This window comes from Halictus rubicundus, chromosome 6 (assembly GCF_050948215.1).
Source record: "Halictus rubicundus isolate RS-2024b chromosome 6, iyHalRubi1_principal, whole genome shotgun sequence".
Lineage (NCBI taxonomy): Eukaryota > Metazoa > Arthropoda > Insecta > Hymenoptera > Halictidae > Halictus > Halictus rubicundus.
In genome coordinates, this window is record NC_135154.1 from 1,806,332 (window position 1) to 1,829,073 (window position 22,742).

At 35.2% G+C, this 22,742-nt stretch overlaps 1 protein-coding gene across 7 annotated transcripts in view; it reads left to right on the top strand.

Annotated features, from left to right (window-relative positions):
• Stum (mechanosensory transduction mediator stumble) overlaps positions 1 to 22,742 on the top strand; it is an 82,477-nt gene that overhangs the window by 25,005 nt on the left and 34,730 nt on the right. For 2 of the 7 annotated variants that reach the window (XM_076789469.1, XM_076789468.1), the window contains one exon: positions 8,480 to 8,608. The exons of the other annotated variants lie outside the window; for them this stretch is intronic. In XM_076789469.1, coding sequence (XP_076645584.1) covers positions 8,480 to 8,608 — 129 coding nt within the window. The remainder of the gene's footprint in view (positions 1 to 8,479; positions 8,609 to 22,742) is intronic. 7 annotated transcript variants of the gene reach the window in all.

Below are 22,742 nucleotides of genomic sequence, written 5' to 3' on the forward strand. Positions count from 1 at the left end.
AGCTCCCTGATTTCGCATCAGGTTCGTCTGTGAGTCATCCAACCTCCCAGCGGTTCCCCAATTTCGCATTGGGTTCGTCCGCGTACCTTAACTAACAAATTGAAACCGTATTCCTGGGGTAATAACCCCTCGCGGGCCTCTCGCGTTGCTCGCAGCCCTGGCTCGTAACAGTCCCATAAAAAATAATGAAAAATAAAGAAGTTTTATTATTGGATTAATAGCGGTCCCCTCGTTTCACACCGATATATCCGACCCATGTTATGTTCACACCTCTCGGTGGCGACGGCTCTCGAGCTTCTTGGCCCCTCACGGGGTATACCCCGCGGTGGTGTGGGTAGTTCCAGAGACCTTTAAGCGCTAGGCTTGTAGGGATTTATATCGGGAATTCACAGTAATTAGAAAACTTAAGTATAAGGTAAATATAAGATAAGATTTAAGTATAAGATAATTTAAGTCCTACAAATCTGGGAAATGTTTTGCTTGTGAAATTAAATTGATTTTTTTAGACAATATTTCTAATAAAACTAGAATACTTGTGTTTTGATTTTCATACCGTTTCTTTAATTTGTAAATAATATTACATAATATTGTGATACAAATCCAGCATATAATGACCCGGTGTTTTAATTATTTTATAGGGACTGTTTTAATAAACGTTTTCAAAGTTCCCATGGAACTTTTAATGTACAGATTTTAAAATATCTGTTTTTTTGAAAAGTTTCCCAAGAGATAACGATTCTTTTCATAAACATCCCACAGAAATCTTATTAAACGAAACGTATAAGTTTGAACAGAATTGTTTTAAAAACGGGAGATAATTTGTATGATGCAACGGGTTCTTCTCATCCGCAACAATCGACTAATCTCCTTATCTGTGCACACGCGACAGCAACGTGATAAAACGTGATTATTGTTTGTTTTTGTTCCTTTACAACTTGCATGATGCAATAGCTCGGTAAAGTTTTAAATGTTGAAGGCATAGCTACTGTCCGGCATCAGGTGCCTTCCGGCAATAAGGGAGCTGCACCTATGAGTTATAATTTTATTATACATAATCCGCAAGATTTATAATGTCGTATTAGAAACATAAATACTGATATGTATAGGATAAGGAACCCAATTACTGTGGGGGTGCTAATTACTGTGCATATACTAATTATCCTTATTTTTAAAAGCATAATGAATATTGAAAAAGAGATATTAGATTTTTTTCATTAAAATTAGTTAATATATATGATACTTGTATATCTCTTTTTTTAATATTTGTTGTGCTTTAAAAACAACTGTAATTAATATAGGCACTGTAATTGGCACCCCTACAGTAATTGGGTCCCAACTCCCTTATTCTAGTTCCCTTACTCTAGTTCTAGGATTAGGTGGCTGAAAATAAGCCGATTATCGGAAATTTTTTTTAATAAAAATACTAGATCAAACTCTTCGAAACTTTTAGGACACGTGATTTAATATTAAACAACATACAGAAATTGTTTTAAGTATAAATAAGCTTCAGAAGTAAAGTTATAGGAGTTCGTCCGCAGGGCCTCGCCATCGAAGTAGTAAAACAGCGGGAGGGATACAGTCGCCAATTCTTGTCTAAAATAAAAAAAACCAAGAATTTTCTTATTTATTATATAAAACTGTAATCGATTAACCTAAAAAGACCAAGAAAAAGTGCAAATTTGTGAGATTCTAAAGAAAAGTTTCGATTTTTGCCAGAAAATTGTATAAGTAATCTATGCAAAAACTTGTTTTATTTAATTTTTTTGTGCAAGTCTTAGGTTCATTGACGATGGTTGATACAATTCGTGTAGCTGTATGCATCGGGACAACTCGATTGAACTAGTGGATTTTCTTTATCTTTCCTGCCAATTTCAAAACAGTAGTTCCGAGAAAAACACGTTTGAAATTTTCGTTGTCGTATATTCAAAGATGGGCAAATATTTACATATCTAAAATTTTCAAATAAAAGATAACCGAAAGTTATCTTTTATTTGTACTCATCTTTCTGAAATACATATTTACCATAGTTTATCTGTAAGATACTCGATACTCAATTTTCATTCGTCATCTGTAGTTTATCGAATCTCGAAGTAGCGGCGTATGCGTATTCAACGCCACTAGCAGTGAGAAGTTATTTGAGAGGCATTACATATCCATAAGATACAGCTGAAAATTTTCAGAGTATCTTTGACGATTATTTGAGAGTCGAAGGCAGCGCCACCATTTATCTTACGGTGAATCCCGTCAGATACTGGTTACGGAAATCTATCTTTGATTTTCGATGAAACGATTTCAACGTAACTTTGAGATTTATTCGGAGCTCGATGTAGGAAGATGATTTATTCGATTGTTTTCAATATTCGATGTAATCAATACAAGAAGAAGTTATCAATAAAAGAAGCCTGTGCATCCATATCTAGTGTAATATTGGCAGAAACTACCAGGAATGTATGTAGTCAGCAGAACTCAGAAATGCATTTGTGGTAAAGGTCTGGTTCAATGATCACGCGATATTTGTTGTAAGGATTTTATTTTAGAACGGACAACTGACAGAGTGACGTCTGGACTGGTAGCTGGCGACTCACCCGGTCTCTGTCGTCCCGTCTACTTATACCATCCTCTCTGTCCTTGTGGAAGGAAAAAATCTCTTCCAAATAACGCTGGTGTCCTCCAGACCTTGCGCACGTGGGGCTCTTCCGGTCGCGGACGACCGCTGCCCTCTCGTCGAAGGTCCTTCGGCACTCCACCGTTGACGGTACCCGTATGCAGCTATTGAGACTGTGATTAACTCGAACTAAAATCATGCCAGGCTCTGAAACTAAACAGTTCTCTCAAAAATAGCTTTGTCTAGTCACGTACACCATAAATCGTGTTCAGCAGTTTTTCAACTTTCTCTAGTCCCTATACATTCCTGTTAATGGAAGTCACATTGAATACGAGATGTAGTCTTATTACTACAACATACTAGTACATATTATACAATACTACGAAATGTTAAATCTATTTATTTTATTTCTGCCCTTGTATGACCCCGAAGACCATAGTATACTACATGGTTGAACTCGTCTCAATGTCCGTTTTCATTTGATGTAAACAAATATGTAGCATTCCATTTAAAAAAATGAAGGTCACCTTTGTTTCTAGAAAAATATTAAAAATACAAAAAATTGAGATACGCTATCATATTGCTAGTAAAATATAATACAACTATCTCCTCTTCGGTTTTTTTTTTCTAATGTTAACCATTTACGAAAAAAACGCTGGTACAAATTATCGCGAACACCCTGTCGTTCCATTTCGATAAAGTCCGCTACCGTACCAGAGCATTTTCTACAGAGTCGGTAATTCAGAACCGTGAACAGAAAAATGCATTGCATGCAATGTCTATACATGTATCTGTACATAATCTAAAGAGTTCCTTATAAAATTGTTTTAATAACTTAATATTCAGCAGAGTACCGATGGTGAAACCCAATGAGATTTCCATTTATGGTAAAGAATTTTACTCACTGCAAAACGTGACGTAAATTGTTTAAGTAATACAAATTTATTTGTTTAAACAAGTGTTTAAATAATAGAAATTCATTTGTTTAAACAATCGTTTAAACAATAAAAAGTGTCCGAATATAAATGGGAGTCACTATACCGTGGTACATATTTACGTATTACGATTTGGCAACGTCGGATAAAGAAGTCGGTTATTTGAAATCAAATAAAAATACGAATATAGGTACATGTGATTTTCATCTCTTCGAAATACTCGTCACGAATAAAGGCGTCAAATAAATCGTCTCGCTAAATCGAGCTTAAAATAACGGACAAAGATAATCGATAAATCTCACGCGACATCTGGATTCAAATAAGCCACATGATTTTGTATCTATTTGTTCCAATAAAATCGGACGGATACTCTGCGACCAAGTAACTACAGATATGTACATCGTGGCGCTGCATTCGACTCTCAAATAAATCTCGAAGATAACCAGAAAATCATCGGAGAGGCAGGCCAAATAAACTCCCCAAACCAGGCACTTGAGAGATAAAGATACAGATAAATTCTCGCGCTTCATCCGACTTCGAATAAAAGACAAAAGATACATTGTATCTTATCTAAAACTTATTTGATTAATTTTTTATTTAGATACTACCCATCTCTGCCGTATATGTACCTGTCTGGGCGATGCCTGTGTTAAATCGGACCTGTATCTATGAAACAACTGCGAATTTATATTGGTAACTTTGAGAATATATCCTACGTGAGGATTACTATCCATTAAAAAAATTAAAAACAATCTATTTTTTGAAGTTTATAATTCTGGTTCCTCTCTTAATTGTTTAGGGATACCATAAGGATCTTAATGGACATTTAGGGCTTAAACACTATTTTGCTAAAACCTAAACGACCTGCCGTGGTAATTTGATGCATTCGAAAGTGATGCTATTACAGTTTCCTTTATAAAATTGTTATAATGAGCTGTACGGCTATTTGCAAAGGGCAGTGTATTATACATGCAGAATACGAACGCGCCGGATCGGAGAATCGAATAACGAGCAAGGGGTTAGAAAGAGGGGGGGGGGGGGAGTGGCGACACGAAAGCAAAGCATCATTCTCAATTAAATGAATCACTTTCGTCATGAGCCGGGGTTGAGCGCGCCCCGAGAAGAATTGCCCGGAACTTCCGGCCCGTAAAATTACGTATTCCTAAAATGCTTCTTCATAAAACCGTTCTCATCGCCGCGCTTTGAGACTCATTTTTCTCGAGTTTTTTCTTCGTTATTCACGCTAAAGAGACGCGCTTTGAACAATCGGTGATTTAGCTTTTATCTCTGCGCATTTCGCAGTTCATCTGACAGATACAGTCAGAGACAAAATTAAGTGAGACAAAATTCAGTTTTTTTTTTTTAGACGTTAGAAGGATTAGTTTACTAGGTGATGTATAAAGAAAATTAATTAAAAATTATCATTGGTCGATATTACGAAGAAAAAATGAAGGTCACAATTTTCAACTGTTTTATCTGTGTCTCTAATGAAAATTTAAAATATGCCTTTTGTAGATCTCAGTATGCTATATGCATGCACAAAGTATCATCAAAATCGATTAAGGTTGCTATGAGCTATAAATAATTAAAAATGGCAAAAGTTGTGAGAAACTGCGATTTAGATCAATCGTAAGCCTAAAATTCGAAGATTCTTACATCTTTCAATATCTGTAGCTTTTTTATATGTTAACCGATTTTGATGAAACTTTGTGCATGCATATTGTATAACTCACCAACTTCTAGGAAAGGCATATTTTAAATTTTCATTATAGGCACACGCGAAAAAGCTAAAAATCGTGACCTCCACTTTTTTCTTTTACACGTTACCTAGTAAATCAATCACAGCTCAAAAAATAAATCGAATCATTTGGTCCAATTTTAAGAAAATTTTTAAATGGTGTCCACTTAATTTTTTCACCGACTGTATTTGCATGTACACATGTACATGTATACCAAACAGTAATTTATAGCTGTAGAAATGATAACAATGAAAACATTTATTTTTAGTCGCAACAAACTATAAGACAAAAGTTCTTGTTGTTCTTTAATTGTATCACCATCTTTATCTTTTACGACCTTTGACATTCTTTTTTAGTATAGACGCATACAGTTTTTAGTTGGTTTTTGTTTTAAAGATTTTTCTCCTTTGTGAGTTTTAATTTTTATAAGACTGGGGCCTTTCGGACCACGAAAAAATAGGTGTTTTTTCTTTCAAAATAAGCTTGTACTGTCTTTGTTTGATGCACTGCTATCATGTTGACAAATAAACTTTGGTTTAACTATACCATCTGCAGGTTTTCACAGTTGTTCATTGACAATATTTATGCGTATTTTATATCTAGGGTAAGGGTCCCAATTTCTGTTTGGAGGCCGATTATTACTGTGTCTATATTAATTATACTCATTTTCATGGTCTTCTTAAGTTATGCTTTTTGTAGAATAATTCCTTCGAAGGTCATTTGAAGGTCAACATATTACACATGGTTGAATTTGTCTTTTCGTCAGCTATAATGTTACACTTATCGAAATACTTAGTTGCATTAAAAAAAAAAAACGACGATGACCTTGAAATATCGGAAAATATGACCTAGAGAAAAAGAACTTCTCCGTCACAATTAATGCCCCATTGAGCCAATCATTTTTTGTATTACTAAAAACAACGGAGATATTTTCGTTGAAAGTCTTAGGTGCCTCACCCTGTATATTGTCATATTGTTGGAATTTTGTGATAGAGTGCAGAACCAAGTCCTTCTCAGAGTTAATATCACTTCTGCAAACTGACTCGCGTTATTGAATGTTGCATGAATATCTTGCAGCAGGAATCGCGAACCGGCTGTGCGCTATACGCGTTATGCGTACTTATTCATATATTCATTGTTATATCTCCTAGCACACAGGTCCCCATATATGTAGTCCTGTCCAGAGGGGGCGCGCTTTTCCGAACGGAGAATTAATTGCTACGTGTAAACTTTAATGGAATGCACTTTAAAGCGATTAGATGGAGTTGATCGCAAATGAGATTCTCTCCGGAATTTGATTGTACCGTACACCTTGAAAATCAAACATATTTAATATTGTTTCTCGATTATTGTTTAATATTGTTTTCTCGATATATGTATGTCCCAAATATGTGGCCGATGGAAGTCTCAGAACTATTTCCACTACCGCGGGGAAATACCCCGTGAAGGACCATGAAGCTCGGGTGGCCTCGAAAACGAGTTTTCTCGAAAACAAAGCCTTGTATCAAAAAATTTTATTCTATATTTTCGACTCAGTTTTTCATGTAGAATCATCCCCTGCTCGGTTGTACCATCAGTTACGGGACACCCGGTATATTACAATGTATTATAATATAATATACAGTGAATTCTCGACATAGTACATATGTCAGCAACACGAGTCTCGATGTGGTTTATCGTCCACAGTCTTTGATCCGCGCTAAATGTAAAAAAGGGCAGCGATGCTCGCCGCCGAGGTCTCGGTCGTCTAGGAGGGTAAACATAACACGGGTCAGGTATATTTATGTGAGACCAGGAAATCACTATTAATCCAATAACAAAACTTATTTATTTTTCATTATTTTTTTAATGGGACTTTCACCAACATATTAATAGCATTTTTCTAATGAAAATGATACCAAAATATGATATAATTTGGATGATATTTACTTGTGTAATGAACGTTGAAAGTTACTTCCCATTACAATTATATTAACGGAAAATTAGTGTAAATATGATCAGAATTGTGTCGTGTTTGGTATCATTTAAATCGAGAAAATTCTACAAATATATTGGTGAAAGTCTCATAAAAAAATAATTAATAATAAAAAAGTTTAAGTTTTGATTTAGTCTTGAGCTCACGCCAGTCTTTCATCTTTCCCGAACGCTTCCACTCTCCGTGCCTCTTTTTTTCCCATACACTGTCCTTCTTTGCGTACGAAACTTTAATCGTTCATTACACAAGTAAATATCATCATTGGTTTCATTTTCATTAGAAAAATGCCACGAATATTTTGGTGAAATTCCCATAAAAAGGAATGAAAAATAGAGAAGTTTTCTTATTGGATTAATAGTGGTCTCCTGGTCTCACATCGATACATATATCCGACCCGTGCTATGTTTACACTCCTCGGCGGTGACGGCCCTCGAGCTTCTTGGCCCCTCATGGGGTATACCCCGCGGTAGTGGGGATAATTCTGCGACCACTAACTCAGAAGTCTCGGCGACGTATATCCTGGGTTCACTATACTTGAGCGAATGACGTCACCAGAAAAATGTCTTGCGTTGTAATACTTGTAATAGCGTGACCACATTAACACTAACCGTGCCACGACCTGTCAAATGATGGTTTTACATTTTTTATTTTTTAATTATTGAAATTATAAAGATGCATTAGAAATTGTTCAATAAATTTATTTATTTAAGCACGTATTATTATAAAAATTGTGGAAAATGCAAACAAGTTCAGTCGTGTAATTTTTATAAAAAAATGTATATCCGTCACTTTTTGTACCCAGTACGGTTAGCGTTAATGTAAGGTTGTAAAGGTATGCACATTATATGCATAATGAAGAAGGCAATGCAAGCAAGGGAGGATATTGCAGTCTCAAAAGAATAAAATACCAAACTGGAACAGAATAAAATATAAACCGCACTTTCATGAAATTAACATAGACATTGTTTTCTTTATCGTCTAGTAAAGACATTTCTTGAACTTCTACCTAATTATCGCATTTTCAAATTAAATAAATAGGTACTACGTGTCATATATTTCATATATAATATATTAAGAATACAATAGACTTAAATTATAAAGATCCGTGGATTTATTATTCATTTTAATGTCAAGTTGAACTGAAAGGAGAATCGTCTGTAAAAGATTCACATATTAGTAATGATTGTTGTTATACATTATATAATAAAGTGTATTGTATGTGTAGCAGATGTTGGAGTTACGGTGTTGGTTTCGTTTCTCGAAGCAGCTATAAAAACCAAAATAATGTTGAAACAGTAGACTGCGGATTTTTGTGCATAATAAAAATTGTCCGAGTCTATTGTGAGAGGTTGAGGTTATATAAAATTTTATTTTCCCTTCTAATGGCCTGAAAAAGTTGGCTTTTCAGTTTTGTATTTAACGTATTCATTTTTGTCATAAATACATAAAATGCGCAGTCTTTTTATGAGTGAGAAAGGTTCTAATCTACCTAAAGTGACTCACAGTAATATTTCGACACGTTTAAAAGGATGGTAACTTCCTAAAGACTGAACCGGAGTTGGATTTTTTAAAAAGTTAGATCAATTAGTATTCCACATGAAGCGGAACAGAAATTTTGAAAAAATTGCTATTCGTCAGAATTACGGTGAAAATACTAAAAGTTGTATAATAGTAAAATTGTAGCCGGAAACTGGCTGTTGTAGTCGCGCTCTGATTGGTCCGTGCTTTTTGTTAATAACTCCTTAACGAAGCCGCGCAGAAAATTTTCGTACAGAAAAGATTTATTTCAAACGACCTTAGGAATCACCATTTTCAACGAAATACAACATTTTTGGAACACCATGCATAGCTGACACATATTTTGCCAAATGCAGTTTTTAAATTTTCAGTATAGGTTCAAATAACAAAGTTGTAAAAAGTAAACTTTAACATTTTCTGCACAATTCTGACCAATTGAAGTTTTTTTAAAAAAATTTGTCATGTCAGCTAGTGAACTAATCTAACGTCTCGAAAAAATTCAAGTTGTTCGGTTCAATTTTAAAAAAGTTATCGTTTTTTAAAAGTGTCCGAATATTACTACGAGTCACTGTATGTACATACGTATATTGGTTTTGGTTACATGGTATCGGTTACATGTAGACTGGGAATCTTGATGCAAAATAAGAATGGTCTTAGTCAATGGTAAAGAACAGAAAACAGTTGTAAATGTACTTCTTCGTTTAATAATTTTAATAAGATGAAGATAATGTAATATTCTCAAATTTTTCTAATGTTTCTTCTGCAGTCTATTTATGAGACAATACTTAATTAATTAATTAATTAGTTTAACTTTTAACATCGTGCTTTATAATTTTGTTATACTTTAAACGAATAATTAATACATTATCAATGACGCCTGACGGTTTTAGAAGCCGATGTGGGTAGAATATGAATTTTAGTCCTGGAATGCAGTGTTTATTCTATATATGTCCCAAATGCTTAGCCGATAAAAGTCTCAGCACTATCCCCACTGCCGCGGGGTATACCTCGTGAGGGGCCATGAACTGAGGCCTCTAGAGCTTCGCTGATCTTTTCTACATTCGGCGTGGATCAAAGAATAGTATCTCCTGGCCGATATACAGGGTGTCCCAGCTAACTTGACCACCTTGAATATCTCGCTTAGTGTTAGTAATAGAAAAAAACCGTTATAAGATAATATTAACCTAACCGAAGGGGCAATATAGTGATTCGGAAAAAACTTTTTTCAAGGTCATTTTTTTCTAGATATCAAAGTCATCAATTTTTTTTCAAGTGGAACTATATATTTTTTTTATCGCGATGTAATAGTACGGGTGAAGACCTCTTCAATAACAAATTATACAATGACCTTCGTGTGACTTTGGGTATGAAAAATCGAAAAAACATTTACTACACTAATTGTTTGATTGAACTACTCTATTTCAATAAATGTTCGAAATGATGACCGTTGTTTGCAATACATTGTTGTATACGGAAAATAAATGATTCTTTGGCTCTTCTAATAGTTTCATTGCTAATATTGCAGTTCTACTACGCGTCTTCATATCTTCGGCTGTTGATGGAACATGTTCATAAACAATACTCTTAAGTGTTCCCCTTAAAAAGAAATCTAACGGAGTTAGATCAGGTGATCACGGAGGCCATAAAACGTTTGCGCCTCGCCCAATCCAACGTTGAGGAAACTTTTCGTCTAATATTTGACGGGCTATTCTTGAGTTATGTGCCTGACGTCCGTCATGCTGATACCACATCTCGATCTTTCGAGCTAATGGTATTTGTTCCAATAGGTGAGGCAAATCTTCAGTTAAAAAATTGGCATATTTGTAACCATTTAGTGTACCATTTACACCAAACTAATTAGGGTAGTAAATTAATCACTGATAATACCTATAATGCTTTTTAGATTTTTCATACCCAAGGTCACACGAAGGTCATTGTATAATATGTCATTGAAGAGGTCTTCACCTCTACTGTTACATCGCGATAAAGAAATATATAGTTCCATTAAAAAAAAATTAATAAAAAAGTTTCCGAATTATATTGCCCCTTCGGTTAGGTTAATATTGTCCTATAACGTTTGTTTCTATTACTAACACTAAGCGAGATATTCAAGGTGGTCAAGTTAGCTGGGACACCCTGTATGTATGTTCCTGGCTAGACCCGTGTTTTGGATATATATCGAGTAAACAATGTAATTGGAATCGTATTTGACAATTTTTGCAGTACATAGTGTTTGTTGTCTTTATTATTCCAAACAGTCCTGAGCTTTTTATCCTTGTGCCTCTCTATAGAAAATTAGAAATTTATTTTTTAATTTTAAGTTTAGTAAACTATCTTCCAGTGTCGAATGAATTTTTGAAAAGAGAGATTCCAGACACAAGGACAAAAAAATGGAATTTTGATTTAAAAAGTGTAATATTGTTGGCAAATATTTTGTAACGTCAAATGTTAGTATCGTTTTGTCCGTTTTTTAGAGGTAAAGTTTTCATGCTCAAACTACAAAAAGTAGATAAGATCGATTATTATATTATTCCACTGTTTCCATCACAAAAGCGATCGCAGTGTGCGCTGAGTTAGCATAATAACTTTCCGACAGTTCTTTCGGTTCTATAGGACCGGAACTTAAGCCGATATAAATCAAAACTTCTTTTTCCGTAATTAATATAATATCATTTAGTTTCTTTAAGACTGTTTCAGTCAGAACCTTCGGGTGGTATTTATTAACATCTACATAAAAAACCGTTTCAATCCATGACACATAGTACATAAATCTAAGTGAACAATTATCTTTGAAAGGAACAAGCTGACAAAAGCAAGGAAGAAATTACTTGTGACCTAACCCAACAGATATTGCAACAACTTTGAAAGTTTTAATACAATGAAATATTCACTATAATAAACAGTAATAATATTCACTTTAATAGCAGTAGTAATTAATACAAATACTTTAATAATAGTAAATATTCTGCTCGGAAAAAGGAAGTTTTTTTCTATTTTACTTTTCCTAAAATAACTTGCAAAGATGTGTGTAAAGGTTCACAGCCAATTAATGAAATACTCAGCATCTAAATATGTAAACAACGTTGATGTCGCGATACCAAGAAATTACTTGAGGAAAAATTGTAATATATCATTCACTGGACAATATTGCCATACCTTGAAAGAGCCGCGTGGAAGTGACGCAAAAATTTTAGCGCGTTTACGTACGGAATAGTTACAGATAAAGAGATGTCCACTGTTCGGAAATGGAATAAAAAGGTATGGTGAATGGAAGTCCGTCGTTGAACGCGTGCAATTAAATTGTTCTACAAGTTCGTGCTGCCGCCGGGAGCCGCTTCCTACGAGTATCGCAGACAGGGTCGTGCAGAAAACTTGGCCCATCGTGTTAAGATCCAGAGTTCCTTCACCCCTGGTTGACTGTAAAGCACCACCCTTGCCGGTGGTCGATGAAACCGAGCTGAGCCGAGTTTATCGATCCCGCGGAGATTTACATCGACGGAGAGTTGCAGCGGCCCGACTCAAGGGGATTATAAATCAGAATTTCGAATCACCTCGTTAGACGGGTATCGGTAATTAACACAAATCGGTGATGAACGACAAGGAAAAGAGAAGGCGGCGCGCGAAGGGTAAATAGAAAAATATGTGGAAATTAGCGAAGCAGTCCAGCCGTGTCAATCTTTCACACAGCTGAGTCACTGTCGTTCGTTTCACGAATATTCCTCGACACGATAACGCCAAAAAAAGAAAAAAATAAAATAAAAACACAAATGCTGCATCACGTAACGGGACATTTCATTAACTATCAAGGTATTTCATTTTTTATGAAACGTATTAGAACACACGTTTGATTTACTGTAGTATCTCTAATGCTCGTTATCAGAGAAAGGGTGTAGCCAGATAAGGAGGTCAAAAGTGCCCTCAAACCAAATTGAATTTGCAATAGACAATTCGATAGCTTATCCAAAGAGAATACTTTGTACCAATTTTCAACTTTTTATGCTGACATGGTGGGTGGTGGGGGGAGTAGTAATCGGGTGACAAGGAAAATCAGGTTTTCCGTAACTTCTCTTATCCTCATCAATTTAAAATTCTGAAAACAATCAGGCTTATTTTAGCTATTAGAATGCACATCTCTTACAGAATTTGTGGCTTCGAAGCCGAATTTTAAGAAATAAAGAAAATTTTGAAATGCCGATTTCTTGTACAAGTTATGAGATACTAAGTTTATATTTTTACGGTTTTAGCATTTAGTTATAGTTGTTAACATATTAAGAAATTATGGAAAAACCTAATTTTCTGTCCCCTCATTACTACTCCCTATGTTGACATATAGGATTGAAAATCGGCACAAAGTATTTTCTTTGGATAAGCTATCGAATGGCTTATTGGAAATTTAATTTGGTTTGGGGGCAGTTGTGACCTCTTTATCCGGCTATACCCTTTGAAAAACAGTTTTCTTTCGATATAAGACGACGATGTTTTTTACGCAACAAGAAAATCTTCATCCCCTCTTCTTCTTTGGAAGTTGTCTTTTGACTTCCACTAAACTTTCAGCCCACTCAAGTACAATGTCAACCCTTCTCTTTTTTTTCATTCCCATTCTTAATAAATGCAGCAACCTGTACGAAAAAAATTTAAGTCAAATATAGAATATTCTATAATTCGATCACTACTGTTTGTTAGTGTCTATATTTGGAATCGTTAGAAGTTGAAAATACGATATTTTGCTTTAAAAGAAGAACTATAATATCTTTAAAAGTAGTTAGGGATATCACAGGTGGATATCAATATATATGAAAAATCTGTTATATTTAGTCATCTTTACACCGGCGGATCTAGTCGTAGGCTTTATGGGCTGCAGCTCAGGGCCCTCTTCGTGGTAAAAAAAAAAATAAAAACAATTTAAATTAAAAATTTAAGAAGAAATAAATTATACATAAATTTTTGGCACTTGAGTTAATTTGAGTTAATTGGGTAGGCCCCCAAATAGTGTTAGCCCAGGGCCCCAAAATTAACGGTCGACCGCTGCATCTTTGAAAGTCTTTGATCTGTGGTAAATCGAAACGTTCCACTCACGTCACTAATGTTTGCTCGACTTGTGATATATTATGTACAAGTCTAATACATATTGAGTACTACAACTACATATATGTAGAATTCAGTGTAGTAGTGTTATCTTACTCATTTAGTAAGACGTAAAGCAAAAAATTATTCAAAATGTCGAGTTTTAAAACACGTCAAAATAATCCAAATTCAATTGCCAAATTTTTTATTTTCGAAAAAAATAAGTTTAAAAATTTGTAGGGTACCTACGTGTGCTCTCGTTCTTTTCTTGTTAATTTTGTTTGTCTTGTCACTTTTCTTGTTCATTGTATCTATCCTATAGATATCTCAAAATATGTGCTTCCTCACTGTATATAATAAAAATATAATTTCACGAAGTTTCGTTTAAAATTGATTGGTGTACTAATTCTTCCCACACTCACTGTACATTAACGCTTAAAGTACGAGTGTGGAAAGTTACTGATTTACAATATTGTATAGAAGTAACAAGCGAGCGTTTATTGGACTTTTGCGTGATTTTTGTTGAAATATGCGTGTTACGCGCGACAAATGAATAAGTCTAATGTCTGCATTAAATTGTGAATGAATCATGGAGTGGGACATTTCGACTGACTCCGCACTTCTAGTTAATGTACACTATACCAAACCATTTTGATATTATGAAGGCTATATTCTTGAGTGTGTAACGCAGCCGATCACCCGGTAGCTGTAGCGTGAACGGCTCGGTAGTCTCGGTACAGGCTGGCAAATATTATCGCATCTATTATTAGTCGATCGTACACTAGCTGAACGGGATTCCTCTGAAAACACGGTTGCACGTGCACGCCATTTCCGGCCTGCGGAACATAAACATAATCTAGTTTCCCGCGATCGTCTCCCTTTTGCCTTGTTGCACATCAAAATTCCACCGCGGGACGCTCGACGTTATGGTACATACCGACTTGAGAATTTTAATCTCGGCAGATGTTCTTGTTTCGGGACGTGTGGTACAGTCTTCTTTCGATATAGGACGACGATGTTTCTTTGCAACAAGAAAATCTTCATATCCCCTCTTCTTCTTTTGAAGTTGTCCCGTCGCACAGTGGTCCCAAAGCCGGAAAACGTGGCCAAAACCTAAAATATGAACTTTCAGCTAGGTAAGTTTTAAGTATGGGATTGGTTACTCTAAGAGTGTTTCTAAGTAGGGGTAAACAGCAAAAAGGTCGTTTTTTTATACCTGACCAACAGTCACAGTCCGAACTTTGGGTTCATTAGACCATACCCTTTTAAGCTTGTGAAGCACATTGCGAATTTCAAGTGCACAGTGTACAAATTGTGTTGAAACGTTTCGATTTTAATTGTGCATTATGGATGCTGTTTGTGGAGGTAAGTTGCATAGGTTTTAGTGCCAAATGTTTATTGTTAACTGATAACTGTGTATGCAAAGAAAGAATAAAAGTGAAGGCATACATTTTTACGATTTAGAGTAAAAGTTGCAAGTCTTACCAGGTCTAGCTCTAAAACTTGTTGGAGCTTCTACTACATAGTATTATCTTGCAATTCTAAAAAAATTAGCTGCCCCTACGTGCCTCTGTGGTCGTAGCACTGTTTTTTGTAACGCAGAGTAGGTATTTTATGTGCTTTCCTTGCATTTCTTGTCAAACTGTGAGAGATATGCACTAAGTCTTTCTATAAAATTTAAACAGATTTTGAATAGAATGTCAGCTTTTCTATAAAGAATCATATATCCGACATTTTTTTATGTTTTTCAAACACGAACGCTGTTTTTATATCGGCTGTTCATTTGAAAACTTTCCAGCCGAATATCTCGAAAAGTATGAAAAATATTTAAAAAGTGTAAAACACGAGTCCAAGGCAGTATCAGTTTTTTATTTGGATGGCGTTTTCAAGGTCATTTGAAGGTCAACTTTGTTTTTTCAAATGGAAACCTATATTTTTTATTATGGGATCTTATTGTACGTAAAAAGACCAGCAATTCTTCAATTCTTTCTTCTTTGGGAACTATGAAGTGCGAATAGAATACCTACTTTATACAATACAAAGGGTAGAGTTTGCTATCCGGAGAATTAGTCTTTCCTCTCGTTCAGGTCAATATGAGACAGCGAATCTTCTAATTTCAAGTTCAGATTCGTGATCAGCGACCCCAAAAACGGCCTAATACCAATTTTCAAGCAGAACCAATAAGTTTTTAATAAGTTGTGAGGTTTTGACCACGTTTTGGCGATTTGGGACCATTGTGCGTCGGCATCGCTTAGTGTCAGAACGAGACGGTATGGAACCCATAAAGCTCTGCCCACTCAAGCACACTGTCAAGCCGAATAGGTGCCCTCATCCGCAATACGTCGAAATCCGTCCCCAGCCTTCGTCTTATATCAGAAGAAGGCTGTATAGCGAAAGAAAGAAGTTTGTTCGATAATATTAAAAATATTATTAGAATTATTAGAATTATAAAAAATATTAGAACCCGTCATTTCCATGTCTCCAGTGAACCTAGTGTTGATTGTAGTGGAGAATGTTAGTGCCAGAACGAGAGGGTAACTCAAGAATAAGGTAAAGCTGAATAGGTATCCTCATTTGGAATACGTCAAAAGCCATCCCGAGTCATCGTCTTACATTGAAATTAAACTGTACTAGTTTTCAGCGACCACCTAAAAATTGATCCTTTTCAACTTCCTGAGTTTCTGAAAAGGCAGACTCAACAAAATCTCTGTAACATATTAACCGTTGCCTGTACGTAGATGTTGATCTGATTATTTAGGTGTTTATTTAAAGTGGTAAGATAATGTGGAAATAATCATCCGCAGACTTATTATCTTCGCTGTTGGTTCCTGTGAAATAAAAATAAAATAAAATTGTATTCAATTCCACTAATCCTTGTATTTCACTCGTTTCTGAATATTTCTATACGGTATAAATGGACAAAAATCTGCAGTGTACAGTGTTTTCTCGATATATGTCCGAAACGTCTAGCCGATAAAAGTCCCAGAATTATCCCCACTCGCGCTTCGCTGTCGTTTTCTATGTTCGGCGGTGTATCAGAGAATGGTACAATCTTCCAGCCGATAAATGTCCCTGCCCGACCCGTGTTTCGGACGTGCAACGTGTAGACATGTACGTTTACACTGCTCGGCGTCCGAGGTCACTGGAGCTTCGCTGTCCTTTTTTACGTTCGGCAGTGTATATCAAGTATCTTCTAGCTGATATATGTCCTTAAGTAGACCCTTGTTGTGGACAAATATCGAGAAAACACTATATCCACCACTCTGATAAATCTTAATTTTTCAATTTTTGTTTGATTTTGTGGTATTGTTACATATACCAAACTTTGCATCTAAAGTAAAATTCTCTGGTAGAGGTAAAGCTGAATACAACTTTGCAGAACCTTACGACTCCAAGAGACCTATGCATTGCTAAAATGTGGACCATTTTGCGCAATAGACAGAGCGTCTAAGATCTACGAAAGGAATAAAAATGGATTTTGAGTCTATGAAAAATGTGATATCTACGACGAAATCTCAAAATCAATGTAAAAGAGGACTACAGAATCACAACTCATTTGGAGAAAAGTGATTAGAGTAGCCGTTTAAATCGCCAAACCTGGGGGAGGGATCATCAATGATGGTGTCGTTAAAAAAGTGCATAGAAATATCATACACGTTTTTATGTTTAGACAAGTAAGAATGTAAGAATGTAATCATCTCACTTGAACACTAAGCATTGCGTTAGGATACTGCATCGTCCACTATTCAAAATAGAATATAGTAACGTGTTTCTTATGGACATTCCTATGAAAACTATTTTACAGTGAACATGTAACCTAAACTTCTATTTTTCGTCGTGTCTCTTCGTACGAGTCTGGTTTCAAGTGAATACACAACATTACCGTTTGTCGTATCGAGCTTTTTGCACTCCGAGCAATTTCAGGATGCGCACGTATCCGCATTACTCCCATCGCCCGCCCCTTGTTAAACACGAAAGACACCGTAAACGAAGATCGACATCCAAGTCGTTTCAAAATTACTGAGATTCCATGTTTCTTAGTCGAGTGTACCTTTCAGGAATTCCTAACATCCCTGTGACACACAGTGTGTCTCCAATGGTAGCCGGGACACGTTCATCGGAACGGATTCTCCAGCTGCTTAGGAGCGTTCCCGGCGAACTTGCCCTACTTTTATCCAAGTAAACTCCGCCGCGATAATTTCGGCTTATGTATTTTTATCGGTGCGACTTCTGTCTACGCACTTTTATCGGCGTGATTTTATCTATGCTAAAAATAGTTCGGCCCTCGTTTCGTGCTTACAATGTTTTAAGGATCACTTGGTTCAATCTTCGAATGGCAGAGGCGTGAATTGGACACACGTTCATGTTGGAAGAAATTGAAATTGGTTTAGAAGGGCTAAGAAAAATTCATAACGGTCATAAGAATACTAATATTTTCATGTATCACGCACGAGTACGCCAATATATGCAGGTATAGATTGTGTTTAGTTTTAAAAATAAAATAATTTTGTTATATCCTTGCATGCGTAATCTATTAATGCAAAAGATGTATGTAGGTATATACTGAAACTTTAAATTTTATTTGAAGAATACTGAAAAATGACTTAAAATAAACATTATTCTAATGAAGGCTCAATACGAATGTAATAGTATTTGTAAACATCGATGCATTCTTTCATTTGTGTCATAAAGTACAATTGATAAAATACTTGCCAACAGCCATTTTTCTATTTTAGTAGGCCTATAAAAATATCTGATAGTATTAAGGATACGCAGAATATTTTTTGTAAAAAGTTCCAAGAAAATTTATTTACGTACCTACAAACAACGAGAGAATAATATTTTCAATGACTCAAGTGACCTTGAACGACCTTCATAATAGGTTATTGTATTCGTCTTGGAACGCTCTATCAAAATGTAAATAAAAAACCATATCATTTCATTTAAAAGGAAAAACCATTACTTGAAATAATATGACTTACAGGTAACCTTCGCTCACAGACACCCCCTTACGTCCCCCTCTGAATGCGATAATTTTCTTTCCAAACATTCTTTTGCATCTATCCATTATTCCTGATGCAGCGTGAATGTAAATCGTAGGCATTATCTGGAATAAATAAGTGTTAGCAAACAATTGATTTAAATATAAATAGTTTATATTGGCGATAATCGATGAAAAACCACACAAACAGTAAGACACAAAACGATGATATAAGATTAGTTGCGCGTGTATATTTCTGTGCATTTTATGCAGGTTTTTGATATCGCTGACAGGTATTATTAAGTACTACGTATTATGGTATATTTCTTTGAAAATGCTAAATAACGCAATATACATTCGCGTAGCACTTAATCACTTCTGCGTAGACAGTTTCGGCATTTACGAGGAAACTAGGTGGTCATGAGTGATGTATCCTGGAGTAAATTAAAAAGAATTATACTCAACAGTCGTTGTTACCATAAACTTAATGAATTGGAAATTGTATGAATAGTATCAAATATATGAGTAAAAGATTTCCTTTTTGATTGTAAGTTAAATTCCGATGTCTTTCTATAAAATTTGATAGTTACTCGAATTTTCTCGAGCTGTTGAATTTTCAACAGTTACCCGTCGACTCTACGTACCAATCTGCAGGAAAACCGAAACATGAGATTGCCATAAATTCTAGTCTTACAACGTTCCCTCTCGTGCCCTGTTTTTTGTTTGACCACCCTGTCGTTTTCCTAAACTTTTCACAAAAATTTTGCGTAAGATCAGTGTTATTCGAATCGCGGTAGAGACAACATCTCTAAAGCCTTGTCAATTCAAAGCTCACAGTTGTTAATGTGTGTGTTTTTAATAATCATATTTAAACTAATCACTAGACTGCGGATTATTTTGCAAAAGAAAACTTGGCTGCTGCTATTTCAAGGGACAGAGCCAGACAGATATTGGATTCTTACTTTAATCATTTTAAAAAGTTGCAAATAATAAGTTGTCTTTTTAAATTATTTTAATCTCTCTACTAGTTTAAAGTGCATCTACTCATTTTTGCTGTAAATGTGATTTGTGATTTGTGCTCCAATGCAAGTGATATTGCAATTGTTATTAGTACAATAGCTATGTGTTGGTAAATGTAAACAGTGATCGCGAGTGTGGAAAAATTACACGGCATCTGTGTAAAATAAACATACGATAGAAGTGAAAGGATCGTTGACTTGACCGCACACCCCTTAGGTTGTCGTATACCTACTATCCACCACCAGGGACATATGCAGTTCGTTGACCTGACTGCACGTCCCGTAGTTTTTGGCATTGCTGTATACCTGAAGTCAGCTGTGCAGTTCGTCTCCAAATGGCCCAGTGACACACATTTCGAAGCAGCAAGTGCATTTACGGCTGAAAAAGCGAGTTCTAATTATTATAAATCCATTTCTGGTCTTTCTCTGGTCCCCTGTATCACCGCCGTGCAGTGGTGCCAAATGGCCAAATAGCGGCAAAAAATTTGTAAAAACGAAACTATCCAACGAATTTGTTTGAAAATTTGTGGAGAGATTGCCACAAGTACAACGCTTATTTCGCAAAAAAAAATTTTGTAAAAAGTTGTTAACATTAAGTAATATGGGCTAATCGAAAATCTCTGTTTTCTGCCCATTTTTTATTTATGGTAGCATACAACAAATCCTCTAATAGATTTTGGTCTGGAACTAATCGTTTTGGCAAGGTGTAATATTGATCTAACTTTGTGCAAAAAATCATGAGACCCTTCGAGACCCTTTCGCCACAATTTAAGTTTAAATATCGACTTTCAGAATTTCCAAGAGTGAATCGTACGGAAGTTACGATTATTTAATGTTCCAGGTGAAATTTTTTAGGAAAATTTCTAAATAATAAAGAAAAATGTGAAGTGCATATGATTTATTAATTTTTTATGTATAAAAAAATAGTCAATAACAATTTTTTTCATCTTACATAAATTATTTTTATAGCGTTCATTGGAGCACTACCAAAAAATACCTGTTGCATTTTTGCGACAGTGGTCCAGTGAACGAAAACTTTGTTTATTTAACCTAAAAAATTGTTATTAAATATTTTTTTATATGTATGAGTGTCACATTTTTTTTATTATCTGATATGTATCCCTTAAAAATTTCACCTGAAACATCAAATAATCTTGAGTTCCGTCAGATTCATTCTTGGAAATTCCGAAAGTTGATATTTAAACTTAAATTGCGGCGAAAGCATCTCGAAGTATCTCATGAAATTTTGCAGAAAGCTAGATCAATATTATAACTTGCCAAAACGATTAGTTCCAGATCGAAGCTATTCAAAGGATTTTTTGTATTCCTCCATAAATAAAAAATGAGCGTAACGCAAAGGGGCTTCAGGTTAGTCCATATTACTTAATGTTAAACAACTTTTTTTGGAAAATTTTTTTTGCCAGTTAATAGTTGAAACTATTTGCAATAACCCATATGACTTGTTGACCCCTAAGTATTCAATTATAGGTGGAGTAATTACATAACTATCGCACTGAAAACTGATGAATTCCCAGAAGCGAGGAAATGGTTGTTTACCATGCGTATATCTCCATAAAAAAATTTTTTTTAAAAAATCTGACTTTGGCACATCACGCACGCACTATTAGGCTATACAAAAATAATTTTTTTTATAAAAATTGAAAATTTATAAAATGGATTTTTTGCCGCCTTGGCATCACTGTAAGCCGTGGCCACGCTCTGGTTGGTCCGTGCTTTCGTTAATAACTCGTTAACAAAGCCGAGGCGGACATTTTTGCAAAGGAAAATTTCGCTTCAAATGACCTCAGAAACCATCCATTTCACGGAGTTGATTGAATTTTGGGACACCCTGTATGCACAGTTTCATTGCAATTGGTCAACGCATAAAAAACTACAGGTATTGCAAGATGGGAAAATCATTAAATTAAGGATTTGCAATTTATTTATATCCTTGCTTCTCATAATTTTTCCCATGTTTAGCATCATAACTATAGAGACCGTCAAAATGATGGATTTCAAATTTGTTGTTTTATAATCATTGAAACTATAGAAATGTTTTTGATGATTGAAATGTGTTTTTGTCGGATGTCGAGACAGTAGAAAACCTTATAAAGATACAGATGCATTCTAATGCTCAGATGGAATATAACATTTCTGAGTGATATTGGCTGTATACCCAATTGTATCCTTTCTGAGACTTTTCGAATGACATTGCATGATGTTGGTTCAATGTACCATTAATTCGATATAACGAACCTATACTATACTGTATAATACAATATTCATTCAGAGACACTGAGGATCGGAGTTTGGCTAACATGAAAGGACTTGTATCAGTTCTTTTAAATTCAAAAATCAAAATACCTTATTTTTGGTTTTTCGTCAGTGAAACTATTAATATCGTATTCGTCTTGTTTTTCTGATTAATGTGATACCAAACACGACATAATTACGGTCATAATTATTTGTGTAACAAGCGATTAAAGTTTCGGACTTGACTTTTATGGCACAGGTACAACGAGTAATTATAATCGTTTTCATATCGTGTTTGTTGTCATTTTAATTAAAAAAACGAGACGAGTACGATGGTTGAATGTTTTATAAAAAAAAATCAAGAACCAGAAAAGTTGCTATCTTTTGTTTCGCTTGCATTAGTGTGAGTCTCATCGATACTTGACACCTCGCTGGCTCGGTCGTCGGGCGCGTTTTCCGCTTAACTGGTTCCAAGGGGGATCTCCCAGTGGTGAGAATAAAATTGTGACATTTACGGTAGACATCTTTGCGACAGTTACGGAGATGTTACATGAGATGTTACAAAAGGTTCATGTTTACTTTCTCAATGCCAAGGACGTTTACCTGATTAAAATTTCGTATTCTTCCGATCAAATGAGTTGTTTTTCTTTCGT